This window comes from Chinchilla lanigera, unplaced genomic scaffold, assembly GCF_000276665.1.
Source record: "Chinchilla lanigera isolate Chin_1 unplaced genomic scaffold, ChiLan1.0 scaffold00029, whole genome shotgun sequence".
NCBI lineage: Eukaryota > Metazoa > Chordata > Mammalia > Rodentia > Chinchillidae > Chinchilla > Chinchilla lanigera.
In genome coordinates, this window is record NW_004955430.1 from 221,211 (window position 1) to 240,655 (window position 19,445).

The following is a 19,445-nucleotide window of genomic DNA, read 5'->3' on the forward strand; positions in this document are numbered from 1 at the left end:
AGAGGCAGCCCTTTTCCCTGTGCATCTGGGTGGGAGAGGAGCCGGGGCGGACTAAAAGACACAATCAAAAACTACAGTGAACATTTAATTTTTTAAAAAATTCATTACAGTTAAAGACATATTGCCATTAACCCCCCACGAACACCCCCCCAATTTGAAGGCACTTATTCCTTCACACATGCCACTTTTGGAATCCATCTTTCATGAATGTCTCAGTTACACTGTCATAGGCCTTAGTGTCCTGAATTGATTCGGTGTTTATCTTTCACTGTCATTTTGACTCTGGGGAACAGCCAGTAGTTGCATGATGGCAGATCCGGTGAACAAGGTGAACGAGGGTGCGTGTAATGTTTTTGTTTGACAGAAATTTCCAGAAACATGTGACCAATGAGAATGGTCAAAAGATACAGTGGATGTGTAAATTTTAAAAAATACATATTACAATAATAGACACACTGTTGTTAATCTCCCTTGAAATACTCAAAACACTTCCCCTCACTTTAAAAAACACTTGTTCCACTATCCTTAGCATTGTATATTTTACTCTATCTTTTAAAATGTAAGCGTCCTCTGTACTCTTCAATCACCCTTGAATAAAAATGACCACAGGAGCTGAAATAATGCAATGTGAATGTAACAGTCAATGAGGGGAAACATGACTGTTTAATGACGTTTAGAAGTTTTGTGAAAATATTGAAAAGCTGTTTCTTTTTTTGTTTTGTTCTGTTCTGTTTCTTAGCCAAAGAGTAAACAGAAGAATATTCTTAATTTGGTGGCTATACATTTTACTTTTGAAAGTGATTGGTGGATTTTAGACAGAAAATTGGGGAGTTTGCCACCAAGATGAATAATATGTAAAGTACAGTGATGACAAAGTGGTCAAAACATGGGTTAGTGCTTACTTATTCTATTAATTGAGTATTTGACAGTTTATAAAGAAAGTTGCTTATTTCTTTAAATGTCTTCAAAAGATGACTTTCTTTTTTCACATTGTAGCCAAATGAAACAGAGAACTTCGTTGTCCTGCATTTGGTTCCTGGTTCACCAGGTGTAAATGAGCTTTACAAAAGTGCAAATTGAAAGCTGTCACTTCTGTTTACCTCCAGCAAAACTTGACTTTCCCCTAGCTATTAATGTAACGCTGCCTTTCTTGCAGCTGCAATATTAGGAAGAGCACACAGAGTTTGTGTTAATTTTTGAACGCTTGTTTATATCTAGGGGCAATGGAAAATGCAAATCTTGTGTGACCTTTTACACTCCACCTGTATCATACTATTTCATTTTCCCTAAAGTCCTTTAATTCCAAGTGAAAACCAAGAGTATTTGAAAGTAATCTCTTTCTTTATCATAGTTGGAATATGATTTATCAAGCTGAACTGTCTTTGGACATAATTATTGTGAATGTCTGTTTTATTGTATCATGGTGGTTCACATGGCTCTGATGTCCAGTTTGTATTTTTGGAATTGCTTTACTTAGAATTAAAACAGACCAACATTACATGTGTGTCTTATTTATTTATTTATTTAATTTTAAAAATAAAAGGTGGAAAACATTAACAGAGAGATAACCTTTTACAAAATAGCAAAAGAAGAGTACAGGCAATACAGAGTTACAAAAAAAATGGTAGGAAATTAACAATGCTTGTTGTATTACATATTGACATCTTCAAAGTACTTTCTCATGAAAACAGATAGAGATATGCAATATTGATCAATCAAGGACTCATTAACAGTTTCTTTCAGCAAAGAAATAGAAGACAGTAGAACAACTATGATAACTATCCTATATATACATACATACAAAATTTCTCCTTCTTTCCCTTCTCTTTTCCCACATCCCAGTTGCCCTTTACCCTTGAGTGTTTTCCTATCATTTCACAATATCTATCATACCTCTGAGTTTAAATTAACTCTTTCAGGTCTTACACTAGTGAGACAATGCGATGCTTACACATGCAGGTCTGATTTATTTCACTTATGAGTATGGTCTCTAGTTGTGACCATTTACCTATAAAAGCCTCGAGTTTATCTTTCTTTGTAGCTCAGTAATATTCCATTATATTAAAGTACCACAATTTTCTTATCCAATCCTCAGTGGATGGACATTTGGGTTGCTTCCACAATTTAGCAATTAAAAATTGTGCTGCTATGAACATAGGTACACATATAACGCTGTGATATGATGTTTTCAGATCTTCTGGGAAAATACCCAGAAGGGGAATAGCTGAGTTGAATGGGACATCTAGACCTAGTTTTCTGAGGAATCTCCAGACTGATTTCCATAATGGTTTCACCAGTCTGCATTCCCACCAGCAGTGGAGAAGGGTTCCTATTTCTCCACAGCCTCACCAGCATTTGTTATTGGTTGATTTCTTAACGCTAGCCATTCCTACTGGGGTAAGGTGTTTTTTTTTTAAAGAAGAAAAAAAGCTCTTACTACCACTTATAAGAGTATAGGAGCATGGAAAGTTAGTAAAACTAATACTTATACAGTACTTCACGATATAAAACATCAGGAACATTGAGAGTTGAAGTGTTTTCTCTTGCAAACACTTGCCAAGAGTGGTTTGAACAGCGTTTAGCTTCTTGTTCTCATCCTACAGGTATGACACAGGCAGAGCATCTTCCCTTTGCCTTGCCTCACCGTCCTGTTGCCATGCTCCTGTTACGTTTGGATCTGCTTCCAACATCTGATTCTTTGTGCTTTCAACTTTGAGAAATATAAAGGTTTTAAAACTGATTTTTTTTTTTTTTTTGGCTGGTGCACTTCCTCTGGTACATTTTTCCCCTTTTCATCATAACCACTTGGCGTATTTCTGTCTGTTTAACACATATGGTAACGTTGGCCTCATGAAGCTCCTCTTCCTACCTGTATAGGATCTTTTGAACAACCTCACTCTGCAGTCCTGTAGTGAGCCATTTCTTCATTTATGTTCAATTTGGAGTTCATGTCCACCATTGCCACTTTTCTTCCTTGTTGTACTTTTATATTTTTAAATCAGTTCCCTCTTTCGATTATCCTTTCCAGTGAAACGTCACATATGCTTACCATTGGTGGACTGGGATCAACATAACTCCATACTTTACTGGCTGTGTGCCTGAGTACCAGGTGCCAGACACCCAGTGACCCATCACCAATAGGCTTTGAAAGAAGTGATGTAATTGGTTGCTGTTCATCGCACACACCTGCTATCTACATAGTAATTTGTGGCTGAAGAAGAGATAGTAGTGGATTTTGATTTGATGAACTTATTCAGAGTTAGTATGCAAATTTGAGCCATGCTGTTGGGGAACTAATGTGATTTAATTGAACCGTAGTAACTGAAATTTAAGCATTTTGGAGCTGCTCAGAGTAAGGACTGCCTCTAGTTGCCAGAAGCTAATTTCCAGTTTCTCTGGAAACAGAAAAAACAGCTAAGCAGTAGCTGCTTCCTTGGGCATGTGTACCCCTCTTTGTCCCAGACACCATGATGCTTTGGTGTCATGCATCCACGGCCTCCATTACTGCAGTGTGCAGTGCTGAAGCTAGTACCTACCAGGGGTTGTAATCTTGTGGAACTTAAAGTTTCAAATTAATTAAAATGAAATGCAATTAAAATTCAGCTATTTGGTTACACTAGCCACATCTCAACTAGGAGTAGCCACATGGGGACTTATCAATAACTCTGAGAATCCAAAACACTGACCCTCCTAATCTGAGTTGTTTTTTGTTTTTTGTTTTTTTCTCTTCAATAAACTTAATAGAATGAGATGAAATGTTGAGGAAGAATGTCTTTTCAGGGAGAATTCTTATTTTTCCCATATAAAAGCACGAATGCTGTTGGGATTTCTCTCCTCCGTGGTATAGTATTTGAGAGTGCAGACTGATTGAAGAGCTCTTAGTCATCGTTAATAATCTTTGCTACTTTAGCAAAAAGTGTAGTGATTTAAGCAATTTCTACTTTCTTTTCAGTGGTGATAGCAAAGGTGGTGGAAATGATGGGGATGTTGATGACGAGGTGATGGATTCATGTCCTGTTCCCCAGACCAAAACACTGCTGGTCAGCAAGGGGGTTTTTAATAGTTCAGCATAGTAAGAAAATGGGAGTGAATGTTAAAATCCTTCAAGAGGAATAACAGTGTGAAATTTTCAGAAAATCTGTTGTACTTTCTGCTTTCTCTTTCTTTACATATGCTTACATATTTTATTTCACTTATATACGAAATGAAATTCAAATGTGTCAAAATATGCATCTTGGCTCTCGTATAACTATGTTTTTAAATATCCATACAGTTAGAAATGGAGAACAAAAAGAGATATTAGAAAGATTCCTAGACATTGCTGCCAGTGATGCGTAGGTTATATCGGGGAAGGTAAACACAGACAGGGATCAAAGGAAGAAATGGAGGTGTGTGGATGAGTGGGATGTGGAAAGTGGGTATGAACGTTTCAATATATAGTGAATAGAGTCCTAGGGTCTAAATTATAACACTGACGTTAATGAGACAAGGTAATGCCTACAAAAAAGGTTACACTGAGTAGGGGGAAGCCTTTGGTGGAAATCATTTCTACTGACCCTTTTAAGCAACTAGCTTTTTAGCTTTTATTTTATGACATGAAATATGTTATTATTTGGGAGAAAACCTTTACATTTTGTAATGAAACAGGTACAGGTATTAATCCAACTTTTGGAAGAAGACACTAGGCTAAGGGGATTTAAACAAGAAAGTATGCTTAGAAGAGTAAGTTTCTCAATTGAAATGCTAAATTAGTAAACATATTTCATTTACTATTATTGGTTTTTGTTGTTGCTTTATTTGTCAGTACTGGGCATTGAATCTAGGGGTATTCCAGTGAGATATACCCCAAACTCTTCTTCTTTTTCTTTTTCTTTTTCTTTTTTTTTTCTTCTTTTCCTTTTTCTTTTTCCTTTTCTCTCTTCTTCCTCTGTGTCTCTTTTTCTCTCTCTCTCTCTGTCTTTCTGTTCTTTTTTTGAAATAGAGTCTTGCTAAATCACTAAATTGCACAGGCTGGGTTCAGGCTTGAGATCTTCTTGCCTCAGGTTCTTGGAGTGCTGGGATTATAGGTGTGTACCACTATATCCAGTTTATTCATTATTTCAAAGACTTCAAAGCCTCTCTGTCATTAGCAGTTGACTTTCCTAGGAAAAACTTTTAGACATATGAGAAGAACCTTTTCCTCCCTTTTACAGGGTTTAGAAATTTACTGACAAAGGCTGAGCTATATTTGCATAAAAATCACTCGCTTGAAAAAGTCAGCTTTCTTGACACTCTGGCAATATAGCTCATTGCTTTTCTTTTTCCTTTCTCTACTGATGAATCTATTCTTTGTTTTTAGAGGCTGACTGATTAACTTATTCTATACTGGCAGATACCACAGTGACACTGGCTGTCTTTTGCTTCCTGTTTTGGAAACATTTAGAAATCACTCCCAGTTGAGAGTTTTCTGTAGTAGCATTTTATGCATTTTATTGTTGAAAATGATCTCGCCTATCCTGTGATTTTGAATGGATCACACCAACATATTTATGTGTCCAGCTGTCTTTTGTTGGAAGAGCCATGTCTCAAATTGCCCACTGCTGAATCAGATGACAATGACTTTACTGTTAATGCCTTTAAAAATTTTCAGTTTGTTTTTTGTGGAAGGTTCAGGCTCAGGAATTATGTACAGTACACTGCTCAGGTACAGAGCAAATTGTTTTCTTTCTCTTAGAGAAAGGTCTATTAGATTATAAGTCAAAATAAACAAAAATCTGAGCCTGTTTTTAATCATTCTTTTGGGGGACAAATTTTCAAATAAATGATGCGTTTTTCTCTTTTTTCAGTGCTGGAGATTGAGCCCAGGTCCTCATGCACACTAGGCACATGCTCTGCCACTGAGCTACACCCAGCCTGAAACTGTTTTCAGGAGGAGGGGATGCTAACCGGTTAGTCTTGGTTGGAATTTGGACCCTACTTAAGAAGTGTTTTTGAAAACCCTATACAGTAGGAAAACAAGGAATATATGCACACATGCAGGTGTGCCTGTGAATGCACACACACATCATTTTGCGAACATGTTTAAGAAATTCATAGGAGCCCTCTATACACCTAAATTAGGAAAGTCAGTTTTAGTTATTTCCAGAGAAATTTGTAAATTCAAAGAGGAGAGTTTTGTTAATGGCGAGCTACATGGAACTACCTCCTCCTTATCTCTTAAATTATGTGTTTCTCCATCTGCCTTTTCATGCCAAAGCCCTGGGTTCTGTTTTGATCCTTCTCTCTTTTTTGCCCCACTAGTGAGTTTTACTGCTCTTATCTCAAAAATACATCTGAAATTCTCTGCAACTGTACAGCCACCACCACATTTCAGGCCTGCTTTGCATCTCTCACCTCGTCTTCAGTAGAGTCTGCAGTGGTCTACAGCTTTCATCTTGCTTTGCCTGGTTCTTACTACATATATTTAGAGGGACATTTCCAAAATAGCACTCAGACTCTGTCATAAGCTTCCATTCCCCACTGTGTGAAAAGTTTTGGTAGCTTCCACATGGATGCAGAAAAAATCCAAACAGCTGACCAAAGTTACAGAGGGCCTGTGTTTTTCCTTGATGCCCCCTCTTTGTGGGCCAAACTTAATCCTGGCTTAGCAGTTTCACTTGGAATACTCTTCCCCTTGTATTATTGCATCTTAGCTTTTTGTGTCAACCCTTGCCTCTTTCACAAAAGTTACTATATTCTGATGTGTTACTTGCCCTTTTCCTGTCCATCTGGTAGAGTGTAAACTTTTAGAAGTGAAGAGATTCATATGCCTGGTTGTGCTATGTCCTCAATGTCTTACACAGTACCTACCAAATAGCAGGCTGTAACTGATAACTGTTGGATGAATACATGAAAAACATGAAAAGTGTGTTCATGAAAAGTGTGTTTCAAGTGTGTTCAGCTTTATAGATCTTTATCAATAATTCCTTCAAAAGTTCACTCACTGAACACTTGTCATCGTTTATTTCAGCTTGCTAGCTCCTGGAGGACTGAATTTTCTGATGGAAGGTGGGCATTGTTTCAGATTTTGCAAGGAAGCCAAATTAGCACAGTAAGGCTCTCATTTTTTAAATGAAGGATTTTTCTATCAACATTAATCTTTTCACAGATAAGATTCCACCATTGTTCCTAAAAAGTGTAGAACAGTGGAATATTCATGTCTTTGCAGGCTTCTTAAGTTAATGATTGTCTCTGTTACTCTTCTCTCGTTGCTGAAACAAAATACCCAATGCCCAAAAATTCAGGAAGGAAAGGTTTAATTAGTTTGTGAAGGTTTCAGTCCATGCTTGGCTGGCTCCAATGCAGAGTGGCACATGACAGAGGGCAACAGTTCATGGCAGGGGAATAGCAAAGCAACAAGAGCAAAAGGGGGAAGTGGCAGTAAGCAGCCTCCTTTTCTCCCTTACATGTGCAAACTACCTGCCCCAGGGCAGGTGTAGCTCTCACACCCATAATCAGTGAAACTCTGAAAGCCCACCCCATGACTGCATGAGGCTTTGGGGGGAACACCCAGACACAAACCATACCAATGGCCCACCATTTTTCTATTGGGAAGGTATGAACTTCACCTTTTGTCATGTGAAGATGTGTTTATTTATTTTTCCTATGATTTAAGCTTGACTTGTTTTAGATTAAGAAGTTAGAACTCAGCTTTTTTTGATGTTCTTTGTTTGGTAGGATTGTATGCATTGTCTTAGTTACTTTACTCATTGCTGAGAAAAAAATACCTGACACCAAAAGTTAAAGGAGAAAAGGTTTATTTCTGCTTACAGTTTGTAGAATTGTCAGTCCATAGTTTGTTGGCTCCAATACAGAGCAGCATAACACAGGGGCATTACAGAGAAGAAATAGTTCATGGCATGTCAGGCAGAAAGCAGGAAGGCAGCATGTAGCAGCAAGCAGCAGCAGTGGCAGAGGCAGCAGCAAACCTGCCATCCCTCTTTCCTTTTATATTCCCATCCAGGCTGTAAACCTATTAATTGGTGTCACTTACATCCAGGGTGGGGATTCCATTACCCATACCTTAATCCCAGTATCAAACCCTTAATCCACACTCATGCACCCTGATCCAACCACCTTCAAAATGCTCCACCTATGACCACATGAAGCTTTGGGGAGACATCTAGATACAAGCCATATATACAATCTAGATACAATCCATAGCATGCATGTTTCTTATTTAGAGTCAAGTCATGTTGAATCTGAATTAGTTTACTGATCTCTTAAGAAGCCACAATTTCTGGAAATTTTGAAGAAATCAGTTATGAGAAAGAATTGTTTTCAAGATTAAGCAGTAAATATAGCTGTATGTCACTTATTCTTTCACCAAGCAGTTAGTGATGGCCTGTCCTCTGTTACCCTACATGAATGACACCAAGAATGCCAACCGATCTTGTCTCTAAGGGAGTGCTCCTTCTTTCCCAAGAATGCCTTGTCTCCTGAATACTCTACCATCTTCCTTTTTCCTCTTGACTTCTTCCTTTCCCTCTATTTTCCCTCTTTCACATTTATGGTTGGGTTGCTTACTGCCTTCAGATGATATCTGAACTGTGATGTGTAGGTCACTACACTGGATTTGGAAACTGGAGTTATTAGTGGCTCTTGAGTGGAATGAGAAAACCTACAGCTGGGAGTTTGTATGTTTTTCAAAATCCCATTCAACCTGTCCTGTGGGATTTGGGGATTCCATTTTATACTGGCCTCCATGTGGACATACATGCTCAGGGCATGTTCTTCTCTACATACTGGTGAAATGCAAATGTGTACATAGCAGTTTGCTATTAAACTATTTATGTTGCATGCATTTTCTAGAAAAGCTCCAATGAACTATAAGCTCTCAGCATTACTTTCTTATTTATAATAAATTAAAAAGCTATTTACAGAATTTTTGAAATGATTTTCATACTGCAGCATATTTATGTACTTTTTAAAATCCTTCATTGTGGATGATTCTTAAATATTTTCAGCTGCTAAATGTACTGTATTTATTCTATTACAATGTTCTTGCAACTCTTAACCCCTGAGAGCATTTTTATAACATTTTTATATTGGTATGTTTCTATCCCCATGTTTATACATCATGGACAGACACTTTTGAGTGACAGTTAATTTTCCTTTTCAGTATTCTCCTAACCAGAATTATCTAAATCCCAGACACTTCTGTCTATCTCTAGGACAATAACAATAATAATAAATTTTCATAATGGTTACCCAGAGACGTTGCAAGACCCAGAAATGACTTCTATATCATTAAGAAAGGGGGAGAGGGAGTCCTTGAGAAAATATTTTTATTACTTTATAATTGAAGAATGGCAGATACTTGGCATGCATGCTAATATTCTTCCCTCCCTCTTGGCAGCCCAAACTAATAAGTCCCTCTATTCTTCCCTCCTGATCCCTATCAGGGCCTCAGAAACCTCTTTATATACTGTTCTACACAGCTACTACAGGTTGGTTGGCAATAACAAAAGAAATAAAATCTGTTCAGCGATAAATTCGCCCTAGTCACTGTAATTCTGATGAGCAGAGCCTCTGTTAACTTGTAATATGGAGCCCAGATTGTTAGGGCAGTCACAGTGTCACAGCATTGCCAGTTACCTCAGAGAAACAAAGCAACCTCTATGGTCTCATACTAGTAGTTAGGGTCTCTGGCCCAGAAGTAACATGTATCAGTTTTGCTCACATCCCTTTGACCTAAATTTCTTGTGCTTCTCTCCAGCACAAGGATCTAGAAGGCAGAATCCCACCATGTGCCTAGTTGTGATAGCAACTTGAACTGTTTTGCAGCAGCACTAATGGCTGACATATCCTATAAGAAGCATTGTAGTGCTCAGTTTCTTCGCATATTTTTATAGCAGAGTGCCTATCTTTTGTTATTAGTATGTGTTTACAGCACATGATGATTGTGCTCATTGTCTGTAGTTGGCACATGTACGTGACACATCTTAATTCTTTTTCTGTCCCCATCCCCTCCTTCACACTTCATCTCTTGGTCCCCCTCCCATTTAGTACATTTGCTCAACTTTTGTTTGAAAAAGTAACGAACTTCTTCTATTATGTCTGCTTTGGGAAATAATGCCCAGGATTCCCAGAAAACATCCTCTGGGGCATGGGGCATATACAGTGTCCTTCAAGTAATAACAATTAATAAGATATATGATAATTTAGTTTTTGGATAAACAAATTTAAGAAATACTACATCGTGTACTTTTTGGAAAGTCAGGATGCACATTATCATATTAAATATCTAGATAGATATTGAAGAAAGCTAATTTACTTCATTACATACTATGCTTTTTTCAGTCTTCTTTGACCACAACATTTTTTGTATGTGTGTGTGTGTGTCTAATACCTCTTAGAACTAGCATTTTTCAAACTACTGTAGTACACACTGCAATTTGTAAAACCCTGGGATATGTTGAAACACTGCGGGAAATAGTACCAAGTCATAGGCAGAATTTTCACTTGTTAGGTATTTGACCTTGGACATATAGTTTAGCTTTTTTGGCCTCACCTTCTATTAAATCTGGGAAAATGGAGTATGAATGAGTGATATTATCTACCTCAATGCGTTATTGGATTATTACTAGGACATTGTAGCCAATAAACAGGCATACATATTTTTCTCTCTCTTCTGACACTGCTCCTTTCCCATGATTTCCTTTCCCATTGATTCATTTAATGTAAGTATAATTTTTCCTAATATGATGTTCATATGTCAATCAATAGGGTTCTTTTGACTTGGAAAAGTCACAGAAAAATGTATGAAATTCAAACTAAAGGTTCTATAACACAATGTTACCAGGCTGCACACTCCAGTGTTTTTTTTTTTTTTTTTTTAACTCTTTCAAAGTCCCCGTGTTATGGCTTGTGTTTTGATGTCTCCTGAACACTTTGTGCAGTCATAGATGGGGCTGTTTTTAGAGGTGGCTGGATCTAGACTGTGTTACCCTAGGAATAAAGGCAGTAAGATTAAGTGTGTGAGTGTTACCTGCCTTAAGGATTTGAAAGAGGCCTGTTGCTTGCTTGCTTTGCTGCCTTCTGCCTGCCATGAACTGTTTCTCTTCTGTGATACCTGTCTGCCCTGCCACGCTGCCTTGGAGCTAGCTGACTGCTAACTGAAACCTCTACAAACTGTGAGCCAAATAAACCTTTCCTCCTTTAACTTTGAGTATTGCATATTTTGTTTCAGCAATAAGAAAAGCAACTGAGACACCCCATTTTTTTCTATGAGTGTAATTCTCACATTTGAACCTCCAGACCAGTATAGTTTTGAGGGTAGCTCAGGCTGCAATGCCCAGCAAGGACACTTGGCCTGTCTTCTCCAGATGACCAAGGACTCACCATATCTTTGGCCCAAAGGATTCCCCAGGGCAAAACATGACATACTAGATACTTGTGAGACGTTTGCCTTGAGACTCAGCCATAAGCAAAGTACTGTCATTATCTTAATCACAGTGTTCTGGCATTTATCATTCTGGAAATTAAATTTGCTTGAATTATATGTACTCCATTTATGTCTATTATTGATGAGTATCCATGAACTTTTCACTGGGTTACAGGAGGGAGGCTGTTAATATGCAGTGAAGAAAGGTGTGTCCCACACTGGTGATGTGCTGCTACAGAAACATATTTTTTTTTAATTTTGGGGATAATATTGCTAGCTTTTTGATACAAAAATTTATTGAAATACCTACATTGTGAAGACAAGATTACTTTTTGAAAGGCTACTTATTTTGATTAAAAGTTTTGCAGCTATGCTATTTAAATCAAATAAATTGAATCACCTCTTAAAAAGTAGCTCAAAGTGCATTCTGTTGTGAAGTAACATTAAGAATTACTTTAAACATTTGCAAGGACTAGGAGTATTTGTTAGAGCAAAATGAACTATATGTAGTCTACAGAAATCTGTAATGGAAACTAGAAAGTTCTTTCTCATTGTTAGACTGTATGCAGATCTACAGTACAGATGAATCCAGATTCTCTTTTTCTTAGTTCAGAGGAATGACTAATTCTACATCATATGATTTAATATTACCTTACTCCATATTCATATATATTCATGCTAGTAAGCCTCATCAAAATCAATGATATTTTGAAAATTTGATTTATTTTAGCAACTTTTACATTCTCAATCCCTAGAATAGATCAGATATAGAAAAGTAAGTGGAGGTAAGTCTGAGCAATTTTGAGAATAATATTCTGCTGTCATATTTAATTAATCATCTGAATCAGCACATATCCATTTCCTTGTCATGATTCTATTTAAATATTTCATATTTGTTAGGGAAATGCTTTTAAATTTTAAAACTCACCAGCCATTATCTTTGATGAGCAAATCTTGAACTCATCAAATTTATTTTGAATAAAAATGTAGTGATGTAATGAAAATTTGATGTCATTGGGCAGAGTGTCACTTTTTTTCCCCCACTCCTGGGAGTTCAATGTAGGGCCTTCACACTGACCTACATCTTCAGTGCTTTTCTATTTTGAGACAGGGTCTTGGAAAGTCACTAAGTTGCCCAGGATGGGGTCAAATGTGATCCTTCTGCCTTCAGTCTCCCAGAATGCTGGGGTATCGACATGTGCCATTGTGCCCCACTGTGCCCCTCACTTTGCAGCATCTCCTTCTGTTCTTGTTCCACAAGGGATTTTCAGTTGTTTTTGTGGATCAGAAGGCAGGGTAGGAGGCCCCAGAAATGGCACATGGGCCTCACGTCACATGCCCATTCTGATTGGTGGTGACTCCCAGTGCTTGCTGCTGACAAGGACTCTAGGACTCTGTGATTCTAGAAGAGAATTCTGTAGCTTGTGACTGGTGTCTGCCACAGTTCGTCTGCATTGGCAAATGGTGGTGGAGGGCTAGTGCTTTGCTGTCTCATGTGCAGCAGACCTTTGCTTTGGCAAGCTGAGTGGCTCGAGTTTCAATCCCAGTAATTCTACTAACTGTACGACTTAAAACAGTTAATGTTTTTAGCATGATTTTTTTTCATCTGATAGTGAAAGTATCAGAGTAGATCATATTTCAGGTTTCTTTTGACGCAAAATGATCATGGCTATTTATACTTAGTAGAACATTTAAGACACCCTGGGAACTTACTTTTACAAAATCCCTAGAACTTTTTTCTTTGTTAATAACTGTGTTAGATTTCTGTAATAATTACCTAATGCATCACACTTTCCTTTCCTGTGTGACCTTTTTCTCACTCTTATAAGGAGGTGGAATTTAGTTTTCTACCTTGAACTTTGGTTGCCTTGCAATTTCCTTTGACCAATAGAATATGAAAGAGATAAAACCTCAGGAGACCTTAGAGATTGTACATCTGGGTTGCATGAAATAGCAGGTAGAAAAAGGAAAGGCATGAAGGAGCCAGCTGGGCCCCATCCCCAGCCTGACTTCCAACTGACAGCAATTGCATAAATATGGAGAAATAGCAAAACCACCCACAGTTTAATGGTGGGAAGATAGCTCAGTGTTGTTTTAAGCCACTATGTCTTGGGGTGATTTATCATGCAGCAGTACATAACTGATACAGGAATTTGAAGGCAGTCAGTGGCTCCCTTGAGTCAGGAAGGCCTCAGATAATCTCCAGTAATTGGTTCTGGACATCAGCTGAGGAGCCTTGGTTCTTTTCCACATTGCCTCTTATTCTGCAGTAGGTTGGATATTTTCATAGTGTACTGGTTACAGGTTCTGAAAGAGTAAAAATCACAGATTGCAAGGTGTTGTAAGGCTTCACTTGACAAAATCACATAGTGACAGTTCTTCCATCAAATCAAGTGTCCAGTTAACCCACATTCAAGGGAAGAGAAAATAGACTGCGTGGATTGATAGGAAGAGGGGGAAAGTCACACTGCAATGCGATGTGCAGGATGGGAGGGGTTCTTGTGGTCATACCTGCAAAAGAAGGGCCACATCAGTTTGACTAGTAGAAAGATCCCATTCAATCTCTTTCTTTCACTGTACGTGTTCTGAGTGAGCTGTGTGTGAGCAGGAGGATAGTGTAGGGCTTTGCACCTTGTCAGACGGCTTTAACTGCTAAGATGTACATGTCCAAAGGAACAGGAAACGGTCAATTCTAGGCTGGTGGTGGTCAAGGAGAAGAGGAGTGTTATCAGTTTACCCATCATCTGTCATGACATAAACGATGTTGTAAGAAAATTGATGATTCTTAATAGTCATGCTGACAAACAAGCAGAGGGATTCAGTGTGTCTGATGACCTGGCCTGTGGATATGGCCTGCAATATGCAGTCTTCCTCAGGAGTCTGGAGACTGAGGAACGCCAAAGTCACCTTGAAGAAACTCAAATGAACTCAGATCAGAAAAGGTCCAAAATATGGGCTGTGTCCCTCCTCACTTCTTCTTCTGGCTTGACCCCTGAGTAGGAATTGCCTTGTTCTGGCAGTTCTGTTAGTGAGTGTATGCTTACTACAAAGCACCGAGGCCTCTGCACTGTGGGATTGTATAACTCACCTGTTTTCTTCATCCAAACTAAGTGCTTCTTAGGCCATTAACAGTTTTACACATCATCTTCATATTTCACGTATCCTTTGGTTCTTTTCTGTGAAGAGAGAGCCTGTGAATATAGGGCATTCTTTTAATAAGCAACAAGGCAGAGACTGAGACATGAAAGCTATTGAAAAAAAAGTCATTATGGCATTATCATTAAATAAATAAGACTACATATGTCAACGAAACATTGATTTTGACATGGGAAGATGGCCTGATCATTTTTTTTTAAGTTACCATTAAGTTGCTAGATCATTTTTAACAGACTTTGGTCCAAATTTGGAGAAAGGGCTCTAATCTTGGAAAACTGAAATGTGAGACCAGACTGAAAAGTTAATCTAACACCCTAAGGCAGAGGTGGAGCTGGCCTCCTCTCTGTTCCCACAGCATTCTGTGCTGATTTCTATCAATAGCGCTCATGTCTGTGTTGTAATGATCTGTCTACAGAACAGGTGGGACAGTACAGTGTGAACTCTTCGGGGTCCCCAGCTCGGTCCTTATCCATCTTGGCATCCACAGTCACAACACAAACCATGAATTGAAAGGAAGGTCTACCTATGGGATAGGTGGATGAGTACCTTGTCACCCAACCTACTGATTGAATTACTCTCCCACTTGTAAATCCAATTTAGATGTCATCTTCTCTAAGAAATCTTTTTTGAGTTTCCTGTACTGTAAGGAGCCTTTGTCAACTGTTAAGACATGAATTTTAACTGCTGCCTTTCTCTTCCCTTAAAAATGTTGTTACCAAGTGGATCTCTCTACTCTAGGTTATAGGGAAAGGACAGATCTTGGTAGCCCCTTTCATAGACTTCACATATAACGAATATGGGACAGAACTGCAAGAATTTCCACTGAGTAAACTGAGTTCTTCAAACCCAAAAGAATGTTTTTATAGCCTATATATAATGTAGACTTTAGCAAGTAACAAGGCCTAAGAGCCTCCACGTGAAGTTATTCTGCATTTGTGATATTCTCTTGAAAGAAGGCACATAAACAGCAGTAGTAGAATTACAAGAGTTATCTGTTGTTCTTCAAAATTAATTTGCTTTTCTCAAACTGTTTTTCTGGAAGTAACATGTAGCAATGGTACTTAGCATCTTCAGTCAATACTGTGTATTCTTCCAAAGCTTATGCACTTATTCTGAGAACATTCTTTCTTAGATGAATTGATATGTAGCATACTCTCTGGGAGCTCTTACGTGTTTATAGATTATACGCTCTTTTAAAAAAAGAAATGGCAGAAACTCTGTAGTTGTGTTGAACAGAAATAATTGTGATGGATTTATGCGATGTCAACACCACGACATGTTTTCTGGTATTACAATTAAGTCACCTAGAATCATTAAAATGAGCTACCTGGCTCTGATGTTTTTCTCACATAGTGAGCATTTAAAAGATAATGCAATGGTTTGGGGCCAGAATACTGTTTAAAGAAAATATTACAGTCTTCAACCCCAAGGAAGATGAATAGGTTCTCAAAGATTTTTAGTTTCTTCTAGATTCTTGTTTGTTGACTCCTCAGATCGCTTTCAAGCCAATCAAGTTGACAGTCAAGATTCTCGGTCACAAATAGTAATCAAGAAAGCTCACTCTTATGGAGCCTATGCATTTGGATATGTCATTACCTACCAAGCAAGCCAGAAGCTGATGTCCAAGGCTATGGGAAGGATTAAAATCCAGTGTTGTAAGAGAGAGAGTAACAGGATATAATTCTAAGTGGTGGTTTTAGCACACTCTCGGAAGAACTGGAATTGGAATCTGAATGACAAGGAGGAAGCAGCCACTTGGAGATCCCAGGGAAATGAATTACAGGCAGAGAAAACAGCCAGAATACAGGCTAAGAGGGACTGAGAAGGAGCTAAATGCTTTTTGGTAACAGAAGGAAGGCACATGCTACAGGGACACAGTGTGTGAAGATCTGGGAACAGGGACAATCAGAAGGGAGCTGGGCAGCAGTCACGAGGACCCTGCGGTGAGGTAGAGGCATAAGCTCTTGTTTGTTCTCCTTTTAAAGAATCTGAGGAAGATGGTTGACCCTGGTTTTGGAGAATGAGTTTCTCAACTAGCCCAAGGAGGGTGCCGGGTCGTGTGTCTGCGGCTGGCCAGCTCAGGCATTAGCACAGCACCCGGGAGCCCTGACTCTGCAGAAGTCCCTGTGTGGTCCTGCAAAGCATGTCTGTGGGATCACTTTGGGCTGGGCTGTCTGTTGTGTCCTCCTCTGGGCACTATGCAGACAAAGACGATGATCACCTATATGAACAAATGCCAGCTAGCGCCTCTGAAAGTTCTTTTTATCCCATCTTGTCATCATTTGCGTGTAAATACGTGTTGCATGCAGATAAGCTGACTGAAAGGGTTGGGCTGTGGAGAATGTGCATGTCAGGGCAAGGTTGCACAAGGGGGCTGGTGAAAAGTATTCATCTACATATGAGTGTACTGAGCCTGCTTCACTCTTTGCATCTTGTAGCACCATTCTTGGTGGCCAGCAAAAGTAATAAAGGTATGTTCTGCATGACTCTGGATTGGGTGTACCAGGGCCAAAGCATCAGGCAGATTCTGCCACTTTGGTTTAATTCTCTAAATATTTTGAGTTATTAAACATTGGGTCAAGTCAGTCCTTAGCATCAGACAAGCAAAACTGATAAACGTTAAGTTTTTTTCTTACATCAAAGCACAGAACTTTTGGATGCCACTCATAGTACAAATTTATGTTAGATTCAGTGGTAGGCAGATCCACCCAGTGTCACGGCAAGACAATTTTAAGTAAAATGCCCTTCCTACTCCACCTAGCTGCCTAGTACAGCAGTTAGAGATATTGTTGGAAGCTAGCACGGTTCCCAACCTGCTGTGGTGAAGTTAGGGCCTAGGAGATGGGATAAACTAAAGCAGGGAAAAGAAGGGTGGGAAAGGTCCCTTTTAACACAGGAAAGCGAATCAGAAGGAGTAAGGCCTGCAATCTTCTAAAAGGAAAGGAAAGGAAATTCTTCATTTCTAAACGGTTCATTGACCCATGATAATAAAGCAGCCCTGCCAGAGGATAATTATCTTTTTAAGTATCAGATGCCCTGTGGGTGAAGGCCTCCCTTCTCCTCTCTTGAAAAATGAACTCAGATTAAACAAATGTCCCTTTTCCTAGCTTACTGTTGCTGTGAATTTCTTGATTATGAGCAACATTAATCAGTTTCCCTGTCTTTCTTTCCCCCTCTCTTATGGAAATCAGGCTTGCCCAGCTGAGCTCAGTGCATCTCCCCTGGGCGGTGAGTTCCACCAACACTGCGATGGGTTGAAGTGCTTGATATTCGGTGAGACCAGCGATCTCAGGATTGTGGTATTATTAGGCCCCTTTGCTGCTCAGCTCCAGGCAGAGCGAGCTTTCTTAAAAGAAGAAGAAAAAATGGGATAAAGACATAGAAAAAAATTATCAGTGCTTTTTCTCCTGCTAGTATTTGAAAACTAAAGAAACTTTAATATATGTGTAGTATATGTAAGCAGAGACAATCTCTGGTTTGACATCATGATTTTTCAGCCTTATAAGATGTGAATGTGCACTCATATAATCATTCTTTTTCAGATTCAATAGATGTTCAGAGAGTTGCAATAGATATTCAACACTGTATTTTAAAATATGTTTTGTACTGAGTCATTTTGTCTGGCTCTTTACTAATATATGTGTTCTTGGTGTATTGAAGGTAGACTAAGCTAAGCCATGATGTTTTATGGGCTAGGTTTGTGAAATGCATTCATGACTTAGGATATTTTCAGCTTACATTTCTACCTTATTGGGATACAACCCATCATAAGTTGAGGAGTATCTGTTTATATACACACAGAGACATAGACATGTATATATACCTACGCTATGAGTTCAAATATAAAAAGGAAATGAAATGATATTGATGGTATAACAATGAATATACTAATTTGCTATAAATAAGTGATCAAACTTACATCATTTTTCTCCAGATATGGTTGTTTGCTTAGACTGATAGTATAAATATGTTGCTTATCCAGCTTGTAAAATGCCTTAAGACATTTTCCTTTGTTCTAGCAGACAAATCTTTGCTGTGAGATTTACCTTCAAATGTTTTCTTGGATTCTGAATAATCAGTTTGAGGAATCCTTGTCATAAATTGCTTACGCATGGGGCAAATCTGTTAGTTATAGATGAATCTCAGTATACATTTTCAGAATGTCTGTATTCCTTTTAAAAACAAAATCAACTGGTGTCCTATAGCCACTACATATTTCTATTATCTCCCTAAAAAGTAAATTAAAATTTTAATCATGATATTCAACCTAGAGAAACCTGGATATTCCACCTGCTTCACCAGCTTAATGCCTTTGGCTCCTGGGGAGGGCCATTAGAATAAGGGTCAGGTGATAGTGGTCAGGTAGATCTTGGCTCCTGCTATAATTATTTCAGCAAGCACTGGTGTCATTCTGTCCACTGATGTTCCTTTTCCGCAAAGAAACTGTTCCGCTCACGCAGGGCTTCTCTTTCAGAGTATAACTGCACATGTTGTTTAGCTTTCCTTGCAGTTCATTGGTGTTAAATATTAGTTTCCTCATTCCTCAGTCTTCGAGAGTTCAGGCTTTGGGTCGGAGGGACTCAGTGTTGTGGGTATCGTCCGGCACCCAAAGCAAGCAGAGCGTTCCTTAACAGTCCTCCTGCAGACGTCCTCGTGTGTCCGCTGCGGCCGGTGGAGCGCTTCCGGGACCTGCGCCCTGAAGAAGTGGCCGATTTGTTTCAGGTGACTCAGAGAGTGGGCACAGTGGTGGAGAGACACTTCCAGGGGACCTCTCTCACCTTTTCCATGCAGGTGAGTGCACAGCGGGCCGGACGACTTCTCTTCCTTTTCAAATCTTGGCTGTGGGTTCAGTATGACCCGCATCTCACCAGGAAGGCAGCAGCGG

At 38.9% G+C, this 19,445-nt stretch overlaps 1 protein-coding gene across 1 annotated transcript in view; it reads left to right on the forward strand.

Annotated features, from left to right (window-relative positions):
• Positions 1-307: 307 nt before the first annotated feature.
• Fhit (fragile histidine triad) overlaps positions 308-19,445 on the forward strand; it is a 286,577-nt gene continuing 267,439 nt past the window's right edge. The window contains exons 1-3 of the mRNA XM_005387532.1: positions 308-338; positions 3,953-3,998; positions 19,108-19,351. Coding sequence (XP_005387589.1) covers positions 308-338; positions 3,953-3,998; positions 19,108-19,351 — 321 coding nt within the window. The remainder of the gene's footprint in view (positions 339-3,952; positions 3,999-19,107; positions 19,352-19,445) is intronic.